The 12919-nt window shown below is 36.0% G+C and overlaps 1 protein-coding gene across 3 annotated transcripts in view; it reads right to left on the bottom strand.

Annotated features, from left to right (window-relative positions):
- The window catches only part of nectin1b (nectin cell adhesion molecule 1b), a 242958-nt gene that overhangs the window by 70921 nt on the left and 159118 nt on the right, over positions 1–12919 (bottom strand). For all 3 annotated transcript variants that reach the window (XM_051135296.1, XM_051135293.1, XM_051135295.1), the window contains exon 6: positions 3470–3617. In XM_051135296.1, coding sequence (XP_050991253.1) covers positions 3470–3617 — 148 coding nt within the window. The remainder of the gene's footprint in view (positions 1–3469; positions 3618–12919) is intronic.

Here is a 12919-nt window from a genome sequence, read left to right on the forward strand (position 1 = left end):
CTGATTTGTAGTTTTAGTGTAGTGTATTGTTAAAATATAATAATAATAATAATAATAATAATAATAATGATTTTAAAACTTTAAGTGCATGTCATTAAAGCTGTGTCCTTAAATGTAATGATGGTTAGGATGCTTCACCGTTCCAAGTGATGCCTGGTTCCAAACTCAAATATCAAGCTTTGAAATCACAAAACGAAATGGCATGGATTTTGTCAAATAGCATGGAGTCTCTCAAATGAGCATCATAATTTCATCTCTGAGGTAATTAAGAACTCAGGTGGATCCTGTGCCAGATTTCACGCACCCTCGCAATGGTTTGCCAGGGCGATATTCCCATGAAGGACAGAAGCCAACATTCTCCTGTGAGGGATCAATTACCCTCTCAGAAGGACAGTTTACCACAAACTTTAAATATCACAAGTTAAACGGGGGTAAACAGCAATATGATGATTTACCGATCCAAGTGACTCAATGTGTGTTGAATGTCATATTAATACCTAGGTTTAAGTGTTTTTGAACTGAAGGATGACTAAAGACGTTGCTAATGGGACCCATTTGGGAAGCAGTCAGGTTGTGTGAGTCCATGTCTCTGTATGGCAGAGAAAGAAAGCCATATGTCCACACATTCATCTCCCAGCGTTTATATTTTATATGAGGGCAGTGGCCACACTGAATTTTGGCTTGCTCACTGAGCATTCTGGGAAGGATCTCAGAGGGAATACTTAGTTGGAGACTACTTGCAAGTCCTGTGCAATATGTTTCAGCAGTCTTGACTTCACATATCAGACAGATATTGTCAGGATTGAGTTACCCAGTGCCACATGATGCACAAATTGCTGATCAACTCACTATCTGCTGCTATCAACTGCATTAATCATACACAGTAAGTTGATATCTTGCATACAGTAACAATGTGAGATATTGCAAATCTACTTACAAAAGATAGATTGACACTTTTACTGATACAATTATTTTTACTTCTTCACTGACTGACCAGAAATCAAACTGCTGTGTTTCCCGGTTGTGTTTCCTTGTTTTAAGTGCTACTGCTAGTTTTAAGGAGTAGTTCAACCCAAAATGAAAATTTTAACTGGAGTAAGCAATATTATTGATAGAGGACTCATATTTTGGCTGGAAGCAATAGTTTAAAAACATCTTGATGAGTGATTTGTGTTTTACAAACACACAGCTTTCCATTTCACAACTTGCTAAATGATGGACTGGAGTGGTGTGTATTATTGTGATGTTTTATCAACTGTTTGGACTCTCATTCTGACGTATGCAGAATTCATTGCAGAGGATATGAAGAGTTTAGATCCAAAAGCCACTAAATCCATCTGACGTTTTTTTCCTTTAAAATAAGCATTTTTTTATCAAGCTCCTATGTATAGGTTTCTACCCGAGTACCGGTACTTCTGATTGGGCTGAGGCTGGGATTTAGCGAATTTGAAGTAAAAGTATTTAATGGACATATACTATGTGTCGAGAGCATTCACTCAGTATCATTATCTCATTTTTGACCGAGGTGGCTTTAAGAGGGTTTTGCATCTGAATTCTTCATATATTGGTGAGCAAGTGATGTAATGCTACATTTCTCCAAATCGGTTCCAATGTAGAAACAAACTCATCTAGGGTGGCCTGAGGGTAAGAACATTTTAGTAAATTATTATTATTATTATTTTTTTTTTGGTAAACTATTCCTTTAAGAATTGTTGTCTATTCAGAAAGTGCTGGAATTTCAACTACTCTGCCTATAGCTTTTTTAATTTTTAATTTTTTTTGTTAGTTTTACCTGCTGGGAAATGTTAAAAGTCTTTCTTTTATTTATTTATTTATTTATTTATATTTAATATCTAATAATGATAACTTCATTTTCTGATATTTGAATATATCATTGTTAATGTGCAGATGATGTCAGTGCTCAATAACAGTGTGAAAGTACCCTTGGGTGGTTGTTGAATAGGAAGAATAAGTCATGGGAAGATGTTTTTTTGTAAAGTTTTCATGCGTGTCAGCAAGTCATTGACATGCTTCTCCCTATCTTTTACAAGCCTGCAAAGCCACTGGAACATTTCCCCTTAAAGGAGTAGTTCACTTCCAGAACAAAATTTACAGATAATTTACAGCCGAGGAAGGGATGGAGGTGGTTAGCTTCTGAGCAGAGTTATAGCTGCTGAATAATGACTGAAAGGACCTTATAAGGGGAATTATGATTGACGTCGTATTGTTATAGGTAGATGTGGATCATCTGAGTGTCAGCTGATGTGAGCTTGACTAACGTGACCTGCCAGAACTAATGCTACGACTATTCATTCCCTCGTTTCAATTAAAAGATCCCCCTATGCTCGGCGGGCCCACAATCTGCCCGGGCACATATGCACCTGCATACCCGGACGCTACACCCCTGATACTGTCTACTAAAACTCTAATGACTGCTAGCTGACATGTGGATTTAAAGTTACTCAGAATTTCTGAAGTGGACTACTAAAGTGTTTTGCAGTATAACATTTAAACTGTTTTACGTTTAGACGATATTTTGCAGTTGTCTTATAGATGGCTGCACATTTCTGTGTCCTTATTATGCACTTTTGCACTTTACAAATACAGCACAACGGTTTCTGAGTACTTTTTCAGCTGCAATGCTTTCAGGAAACATGGCCCAGAACTATAGTTTATCATTATTAGTTTCTATCAAATAACCTTCTCAACTACAGATGTACACTGCACTGAGTCATCATAGATCATTTGAACCAAAGTTTTTATTCTTTCAGTGTTCCCATGTAGCCCTGAGTTTAGTGAAGAGTGCGCTTGAAACCGCTGACTGTCAAGTGTTCTGTTTATCTGCCATGCTTTGGGTTTTGACAGGCTCTGGTGCTAATCTGATATGCCTCCTGCAATCAGCCCTGATTGAAACACCTGTCTCTCAAACCGAGAAATGGACAAATCAGGTCTACATAGCAATCAGGAAGCCTCTTTAACAAATAGGTAACATGCTCTTAAGCAATCAAGTGCATCCACTAACAGCAAAATGAGGGATGCATTCATAAATGCTTCTTTTCTGGATAATTTTAAGTGAGATGACCCCAAAGTATTGAAGGTTGTTCTTTCATTAGGGTACCCAGAAGCCCATGATGGGATAATGCAGAGTAATACTTTCAGACACAGCCACTGAAGTCTTAAATGCTCACTCCAGTTGAGTCGCTGGCATTTTTGGAGTGTAATTCTTCTTAATGACAATGACAGACTCTGCATTACTGTTTTAGTCACCTTTCTTTGTATTTTACTTTGTGATTCACTGAAATTTCACTGAAATCCCATAAACAAGATGAAACTTTTGTTCAGTGCTTCCCCTTTGTCACTGTAGATTGATCCCAGCTATAAGTGATTGCATGAAGTGGTGGGGACAAAACTAGCTGTGGAAAAAAAAAAAGTGTCCACAATCAATGTCACCTGTGAGTGAAGTACTTACAGATCGTTGTCTGTTTCTGTACGAGGCTTTTGTCCTCTCCTGTACACCATACATATTGTAGCCACCACTCCTAAAATCAGACCGGCCACCACCACTACTCCCAAGATGCCAAAAATCCCGCCAGGAGGTCCCTGTGGCATTGGCTTTTCTGTAGGAGAAGAAAAAAAGAGCATTATGAATTGTCCCTGAGTCATCCCACTAGGATTAAACAATCTTAGATTCTGAATCACAATATAAGAGGTTGCAGGCTGACACAGCACTAGCCGACCACAGATAATGAAAACATTGCTGTGTTTACACTCTTTCATTCCAGCATGTTAAGTCAGCATGAAGAAAAAGCAGGGTAGGATCAAGAAATTCTTCTCTATTTAACTGTTTACATCTTTTACTCAGATACATTATTTAATCAACAATTAAGCCTAATATTGACAACAGGTTTGGTGGAAGCAGCATTCCAGCCAATGTTTTATAAGAGATGTGATGTTTGAAGTCAGAGCTCAAAGAGATTATCTGGCATCATTTTCTCACCCTCAAGTTGTTCCAAACCTTTATTTCCTTTTTTCATATGGAAATCAATCAATGAATTGATCATTCAATCAATCAATCAATCAATCAATCAATCAATCAATCAATCAATCAATCAATCAATCAATCAATCCAGAGACATTCTTCAAAATATCCTTTTTTTATGTTCACCAGAAGAAAGAGATTTATGAAGGTTTGGAACAAACTTTCATTTTTTGGGTGACTTATCCCTTTAAAGAAGATGGCAGCAGTGTTAGAAGCACAACAATGAAACAATGAAACTGGCAACAGATCTTTTCTTCCGTATTTTGACATATATCTGAGTTTAAAGGCTTATTTAAAAAAAAAAAAAAGAAAGAAAGAAAGAAAGAAAGAAAGAAAAAGAAAAAATTGAATATGGCACAAAAAAATGTATGGAAGAATTATTCACAATAAGATCTACAGTGCCCTCCACTAATATTGGCACCCTTGGTAAATATGAGCAAAGATGGCTATTAAAATAAATCTGCTTTGTATATATTTTTGATCTTACATTAAACAATTTTACAAAATGCTAACCTTTCATTGAAGTAAAACAATTAAAAGTGGGGGGAAACGTACGTTATGAAATAAATGTTTTTCTCCAATGCATGGTGGGCACAATTATTGGCACACTTAGAAATAGTAATGAGTAAAATATCTCTGAAGTATATTCCAATTTATATTTGCATTTATTTAGAACACTAGAATGACTAGGAGTATGATATTGTCCAGCCTTGACTTCCTGTTTCACAAGATTATAAATATGAGGAGCACAAAGGCCAAATTCACTTAATCATCCATCACAAGGAATAAAACCAAATAATATAGTTTTGATGTGCAAAACAAGACTGATGAGCTTTCTCAAAATAGAAAGTGGCTGTAAAAAAAGAGCTAAAGCATCGAAAATCCCGATTTCCATCATTAGGACAATAATTAAGAATTCCAATCAACTAAAGATGTTACAAATCTGCCTGGAAAACAATGTGTGTCTATATTGTCCTAATGCATAGTTAGGAGCAGAGTTTAAGTGTCCAAAGACTCTCCAAGGATCACAGCAGGAGAACTGCAGAGATTATGGGCCAAAAAGACTTGGGGCCAAAGGGTTTTAAGAAAAATCCTTGCTCATCCAAAAACAAACTCCAGCATATTCAGTTGTCAGACATGACTTGAACTTCAAATGGGACTGGCTTCTGTGGTCAGATAAAACTAAAAAAATAGCTTTCTGGCAGCAAACCCACCAGATGGGTTTGGTATAAAAAGTACCCCATGCCCACGGTTAAATATACTGCTGGATCTTTAATGTTGTGGGCTTATTTTCCTGCCAGAGGTCCTGGACATCTTTTTCAGATACATGGCATCATGCTTTCTAGCAAATACCAACAGATAAAAATCTAAATCTGACTACATCTGTTAGACGTTCTATAATGAGCTGTGGTTGGATCTTCCGTCAGGACAATGATCCAAACCAAACATCAAAATCAACACAAAAATGTGTCATTGAGCATAAAATGAAGCTTCTGCCATGGCCGTCCCAGTTGCCTGAACTGAACCCTATAGAAAATGTGTGAGGTGAACTTAAGAGTGTTCTCCAAACTCTTCAGGCATTAAAGGAGAAAACTTAGAGCTGTTATCTTGAATAAAGGACGTTGCAATAATTGGGTGCCAATAATTGTGGTCAGCATGAACTGGAGAAAAGTATGTATTTTATAATGAGATTTTCCCCCTGCTTTCTATTGTTTTACTTCAGTGATAGGTTCGAATTTTGTTTTTTAATGAAAGATTAAAAGGATAAACAATGCAGATTTATTTTCACAGCCACCTTTGCTCATATTTACCAAGGGTGCCAATATTAGTGGAGGGCACTGTATATCTGAATCATATCAAAATTCATATCAAACACACATCTTATAATGATGTTATATGGATAGATCATCCCAGAAATAAAACTCTGCCAATATTTGTGTTTCACCTACACATCATCTTAAATGCATATGTCTATATCTTTTATACAGAGTTGTGCAAATTCAGAATTTGAGAAAACTAAAAATTCATGCCATTGCCCACTGGAACTTGAACTGGAATAAGAAGTGGATTGAAAGTAATTCATCACATAATAGCACTCATAAAAATCAAGTGGTTGTTTCATGATGGTCCAGAAATACTGTATACAAGGCTTTTAAAACCATTTTATTTTATTTTATTTTATTTTATTTTATTTTATTTTATTTTATTTTATTTTATTTTATTTTATTTTATTTTTCATCAAACTTATTGCAGTTGAATGAACCTGAATTTGAATAAAGCTGAACATTATTATTATTATTGTTATTATTATTTTAATTCAGTTTAATTCTACCTGTTTCAATTCAGATACAAATTTCAATTCTAGTTCTTGTTTTCTATCTTAATTTAGAATTTGAGAAAACAAAAAAATTCACGCCATTGCCCACTGAAACTTGAACTGGAATAAGAAGTGGATTGGAAGTAATTCATTACATAATAGCACTTAAAAATCAGGTGTTTGTTTCATGATGGTCCAGAAATACTGTACACAAGGCTAAAACCACTTTATTTTATTTTATTTTATTTTATTTTATTTTTCATCAAACTTATTGCAGTTAAATGAATCTGGATTTGAATAAAGCTGAACATTATTATTGTTATTATTATTTTAATTCAGTTTAATTCTACCTGCTTCAATTTCAATTCTAGTTCTTGTTTTCTATCTTAATTCAAATCCAGGAACGGAGCTAGAATTTGCAAAGCATTATTGGAGGGCAGACAGTTAGTTTAAAGCACAGCAGGCAGCAACAAAACACAAGAACAACTTGAGTCCTTTAGTGATTATAGTCTTTTTAAACATTTTCAGTTTTACGTGTGCAAGGCAAGGTGAACACAACACTTTAAGTCTGTCTCAAAGGTTGTGAGAGGCTACATTCTCACCATCTTTGAGGCTGAGAGCAAATATATGTGTGAATTTCAGTCGATATTTTTGAGGTGCGAAGGTAAAGAGGTTTCTTCTGTAATCCTTGCATCAGGGCTGAAAGCAGCAGTTTCCTTTGTATTTCAGCAGATAAAACTCAGCCTGGAAACACAAAAGCCACAGAGCTCCACAGGCTAATAATATTAGCTTCTTTCTAGATTGAACCTTTAACGTTTACCTAAGTAACTATTGTTGTTTTAGGATTGCAGTCAAACAACCACATAAATACATTTGATATGATCTGCTAAAAGAATCATTTTGTTTATGAATTTTTATTTTTAGCCTATGGGCTCAGCAAAAGTGCATGAACTTAGGTGCCCCCTGTGAGAGCACTATAATTTTAGATGTTAATATTTATGCAAAAACGCCAGCAAAAACAATCAGACATAATGCATTCCAGCAAAAGCACATTCTCGCATGTAACCCAACTGAGCAGCTGCTCGTGGGTGTTAAGCCACTGGGTTTTTTGGCAGACTATTGGGGCAAATATGTTCTGAAGACTGCGGCAGCTGTTGCTGACTTTATGATTGGCCTCTAGTTTGTGTCAAAAACAGTCAATGTTGGCAGCAAATGTCAACATTGCAACTGATTCCACTGTCAGGGGTATCTCATAAAACTGGTGCAGTGTGACTGATGGCCAGCAGGGGGTGAGAGCGTTCATGGTGGCACCATATGTGCTACAATCAGTCACATGTCACAACTCGTCTGCATAGACTAGACAGCCCATCCAAATTACGCTTAGATGTGCAACACTTAGATTTAATCACTAAATACAGCAGATGACAGACTTATTGTAGACAGGAACCAGGCCAAGAAACTGAACACAATCAGAAAAAGAAAAGCTCTTTGTGGCTCCGGTGCTATTTTTCTAATGCTCATGTCATAAATAACTTTTAATTCTGCTGTTTAATGGCATTTTGACTTGTTTTGCAAGATTTTTTATGCTTCCATAGCTTTCTAGGAGATTGTGCTGTCATATACTAAGTGCCGGGTTTGATCGATTTGCTTGTTTGATTGATTTACATACAAGTGCTTTTATGGCAAGAAATATTTTATTGCTCAGTGGTTGATCTTTCAAAGTTTGAAAGACTTTATGGAGGTCTCAGCTGTTTCCTTGAAATATCAGCTTTGTCTGCTTTTAATAAAATTCCACAAGGGAAGTAAAAAAAAAATGGTTGCAAATGAGAGACATTCTGACAGAGAATGATTGTATAGAGAAATAAAATTACAGTCACCGCACTGGAGGAATTTGATGAGAAATACTGGAGGATTTCAAAATCTGAGCTGCACACTTTGAGACATAATATCTATTTGAAACTCTAGAAGAGAAAAATGTGGGATTAATGAGGTGGTTTTTTTTTCTTAAGATTTCGCATATTTGTGTCTCTCTGTTCAATCTCATTGCTGTCTAGAAGAAACAGCTGAGATATTAAAGCAATCTCATTTGTAAGTTCTATTTCCAGTGTGAGTTATAACTCTTGGTTTGAAATGAAAGACTGCAGTTTAAGTGAATTTCTAGTTACTAACTCTCTGTCTCATGTTAAGAGAGACGTTTTGACATAGGAAGTATGTTATGGATAGCACAGTATTAATTTGATGAGAAATACTGGAGTTCATATTGATATCAGTCAACCAACCACATAAATATTTTATATGATCTGCTAAAAGAATCATTTTGTTTATGAAGTTTTATTTTTAGCTTTGACTTTTGATTTCATAATTTGGTATCTTGGCAAATCTGAGCCCAGTTTGAGACATTATTGATATTCTGAAACTCTAGATCAGTAACATATGGGATTATATATATATTTTTTTTTTTTTTTTATTTTTTTTTTTTCCTCAGGTAGAAAAAACTTCAGAGTCTATATTTGCTTTCTATTTTGCATTGCTGTCTAGAAGTAATAATTGAAATATTAAAGAGATCTCATTTGTAACTTGTATTTCCTGTGGGACTTCAAACTCCATTGGTTTTAAATGTAAGACTGCAGTGAACTGGATTTCTCTTTGTAAGTCTAATGACTAACCCTTCCCACTAAACATTGGACGTCGGATAGACGTGCAGATCATGTCTATATTGGGTCCGTCGGTCAGGGTCACGTCACTACGACGTCACATTCCGCAGTGGGTTGGGTAGAAGCCAAGAAAGACATTTGGAATTGATACTACATGTCCAGAGAAGAGTGTGTGTGTTTTTTTTTTTTTTGTTTGTTTTTTTTGTTTTTTTTACTTTTCAGCAAGTAATTTGCATGTTCTAAAAAATGTGATATGAAAATCCGATATGTGATTATAATTATATGACTATGATTGTTGCTAAGAAAGGGTGGATCTGTCCTTGCATGAATCAGTATTTTTCATCAAACTCTAATCCTCAATCACTGGCTGATCCAAGATTATGAACATGGATTTATAAAGTTTCATCCTTGCCAAAAAAAAAAAAAAAAAGTGTATGCATTCTCACTGATTCAGTAGTACAAGAAATACAGGCAGAAAACAGAATAATGCATTCTCATGAATCTTTAACTGCTGAGTACTCCATCAAACATCAAGGCACAATGGCTCAGACCCACTTCCAGAGATCCAGAATTGAATGGCAGAGCAGCATTAGGATTCCATCCTCACACAGAGTCTGCCAACCTCAATAAGCAAAACCTCACAAACCTAGGCCAGAATCAATGGCTGCTCCCCTAGTGCTGTGAGAATCTCTAAACACTTTCAAGACTTCTGAGTCCTTCTGAGTAAGACGCCTATCTATAGCCCCCATGATGCCTTCATTATTATCTGACCATGACTGTCTCTCGAATAGGATAAAGCTTCTGTCCCAGGGGCGTTTTTTTCCCGACAGCCTCTGATCGCTTGGCTGACTCTCTCTGGAGCACAATGACGGACATTCAGAGCACCATTTCACATAACACCGAACAATGGCAGCGCAAGCCTCCACACCTGTAAACCGCCCCACGCGCTCACACTTTGTACTTGACACTCAGCATGGGCAGTGTAAGCAATTACATGTCACTTCGGGACGACTGCTTTTTGGGGCCCGCACTGACCTCAGACACTCTACTTCCTGTGGACTACTTAGAACTCATGTTGTTTGAAACCTCCAAATGGCAGGAAAAATACTTGGCACTTTCCACAAGTGTAGTACACATTGGAGTCCCTCTGGTGTTTTTGAAAGACACAGACCAGAATGATAATTTTAATGAGGGATAAAGATATTTGATATGTTAAAACTACGTGGTTAATATTATATAATGTAACATAACCAAAAGGTCTCACAACAAAAACTTTGCATTGAATAAACTGCAGAGAAAAGGACTGTGGTTTTTGGTCTTTCTCTGCTAAAATAAAGAAAGTGTCTCACCAAGTAGCCAGTCAGAACTTCTGAAATCAAAAGCATTTTGGAATCATTACATTAAAAGAGAAGTCCACTTCCAGAACAAAAATGTACAACTCACCCTGCTATGGTGCCCCGATTTTTAACTTCCAAAATGCAGTTTAAATTCGGTTTCAAACAATCCCAAATGCGGTGGTAAACAATCCCAACCGAGGAAGAAGGGTCTTATCTAGTGAAACGATCGGTTATTTTCATTTAAAAAAAATACAATTTTAAATACTTTTTAAATCTCAAACGCTCGTCTTGTCTAGCTCTCCCTGAACTGTGTGTATTCTGGTTTAAAACAGTTAGGGTATGTTGAAAAACTCCAAACGTATTTTCTTCCTCAACTTCAAAAATCATTTTAAAATCATCCTACATCGCTGCAGAAGTACCGATCCAGTCTTCGCAAAGTGAACATGCACAGAAGAGCAAACACCCTTAACAAAATTAAAGTTGAGGGAGAACATGAGATGAGAGTTTTTCGACATACCCTGTCATGAACCGAAAAAAAAAAAAAAAAAAAAACAGTTCAGGCAGAGCGAGACAAAACAAGTGTTTGGCATTAAAAAGTATATAAATTGTATTATTTTAATAAAAATAACCGATCGTTTCCCTAGATAAGACCCTTTTTTTTTTTTTGGCCGGGATCGTTTACAATCACATTTGGGATCATTGGTTCAAACTCGGGGCCACTATATGGGAAAAAATCTTTAAATGTTTTCTTCAAAAACCATAATTTCTTTACGACTGAAGAAAGAAAGACATGAACATCTTGGATGACAAGGGGTGAGTACATTATCTGTCAATTTTTGTTCTGGAAGTGGACTTCTCCTTTAATTCATGCTGAATTATCAATACAGTACAAATAATACGCAGAAATATTTGCCACTTTCCACAAGTATGTACACATTGGTGTCCCACGGATATTTTTTTTAAAGCACTGGAGGCAGAAAGCAAGTTTTTGTTGTAAGGCCTTTTAGAAATGTTAGATAAACTATTACATAACATTAACGAAGCATGAAACATAGAGTTTTAAACATATCAAATGTCTTCATCGCCCCCCTTAAAATGGTCATTTTGGTCTGACCAAGTGTCACTAGTGTCACTGGTCTACAGATCATTTTAAGGCAACATATTTAGAAAAAGGGCATAATGGATAAGAAATATGTGTGACAATAAGGACAAAGATGTCACGTGTTAGAGAGATGAGAAGAAAGGGCTTTCTGCAATGAGTTTTATTCCTGTAACTGTAGTTGCCCTTTAGGCCTGCTTTCCATTGCCTTAATGCAGCAGTCAGACACAATTTTGTGTTACATAACGCAAACACACAATGAGGACAAAAATAAGATTCAAAATGCAATTCTCCTTTTATGGATCAGAGACTCGGATACACTGCAGAGGAAAAAAAAACTGTGATTTTCACTCTTTCTCTGCTAAAATACAGGGAGTGTCTCACCAAGTAGCCAATTAGAACTTCTGAAATCAAAAGGGTTTTGGAATTATGAAATAATTCAAAATGAATTAACAATACCATACAAAATAATATGCAAACAGTGCACTATTTTTTCTTAAAAATGTTAATATATATATATATATATATATATATATACACTGCATATTAAGATTATATAATCATGCTTGTTTTAAGAGTAAATTGCACTTGATTTTGTTAGATAATAGCTGGAATAGCTCTTTAATGTTACACATACCTGCAAACTTTTCCACCCTTCATGAAATAAACTTTCTCCCTTGCACTTAAAGAGGGGGGAAAATTGATAAAATCACTAAAGTCCAGTTTCGTTGTACAGCCGTGGCCCAGAAGGCTGAAATGACTTTGTCATCATGGTGAGAGATGGAGCAAGGCTTTGTTACAGCAATTCTTATTAATCACCTTGTTCAAGACCTAGCTCCATGAGGGATGGAAAAATCGATCCAGTTCTCAAAATGTATAGCTAAGCATACAGAAGGAAATTCAATTAGCCCCTGCAGGACGGTGTTACAGTAGTAAAGCCATGCATGCTGGAAGATTCAATTAAAGTTGGGAACGCATTGCTGGGAGAGGGAATGCAGGGAACTTTTTCCATTTAAACTTTAAGGTATTATTCTTTCTTTGATTAAATTGCTGATGATTATGCCCGAGGAACTGGATTATGGAACACCTGTGCTTCAGATTTGAAGATGTAAGATATTAAAGAGACTATTTTTCTTTTTGTAATGAAATGCCCTGTCTTATATGGTACCAGATAAGGGACGACCCATAAGAGGATTACTGACAACTGACATGACGGTCATTTCTGATGCATGCATGTTATATTTTACTTCTTGTCAAAACTCTTATATGTCATTGACCTTGGAAAAAGGAAATACCACAAATGTATGTTTTTAAAGGAATAGTTCACCCAAAAATGAAAATCAGTACCCCATGATTAACTCACCCTCAAGCCAGGTGTACATGACTTTCTTCTTCCAGACCAACACAGTCTGAGTTATTTTAATATTTATTCTGGCTCTTCCAAGCTTTATAATGGTGGATCGTGGCCATTAT

This window comes from Labeo rohita, chromosome 18 (assembly GCF_022985175.1).
Source record: "Labeo rohita strain BAU-BD-2019 chromosome 18, IGBB_LRoh.1.0, whole genome shotgun sequence".
Taxonomy (NCBI): Eukaryota; Metazoa; Chordata; class Actinopteri; order Cypriniformes; family Cyprinidae; genus Labeo; species Labeo rohita.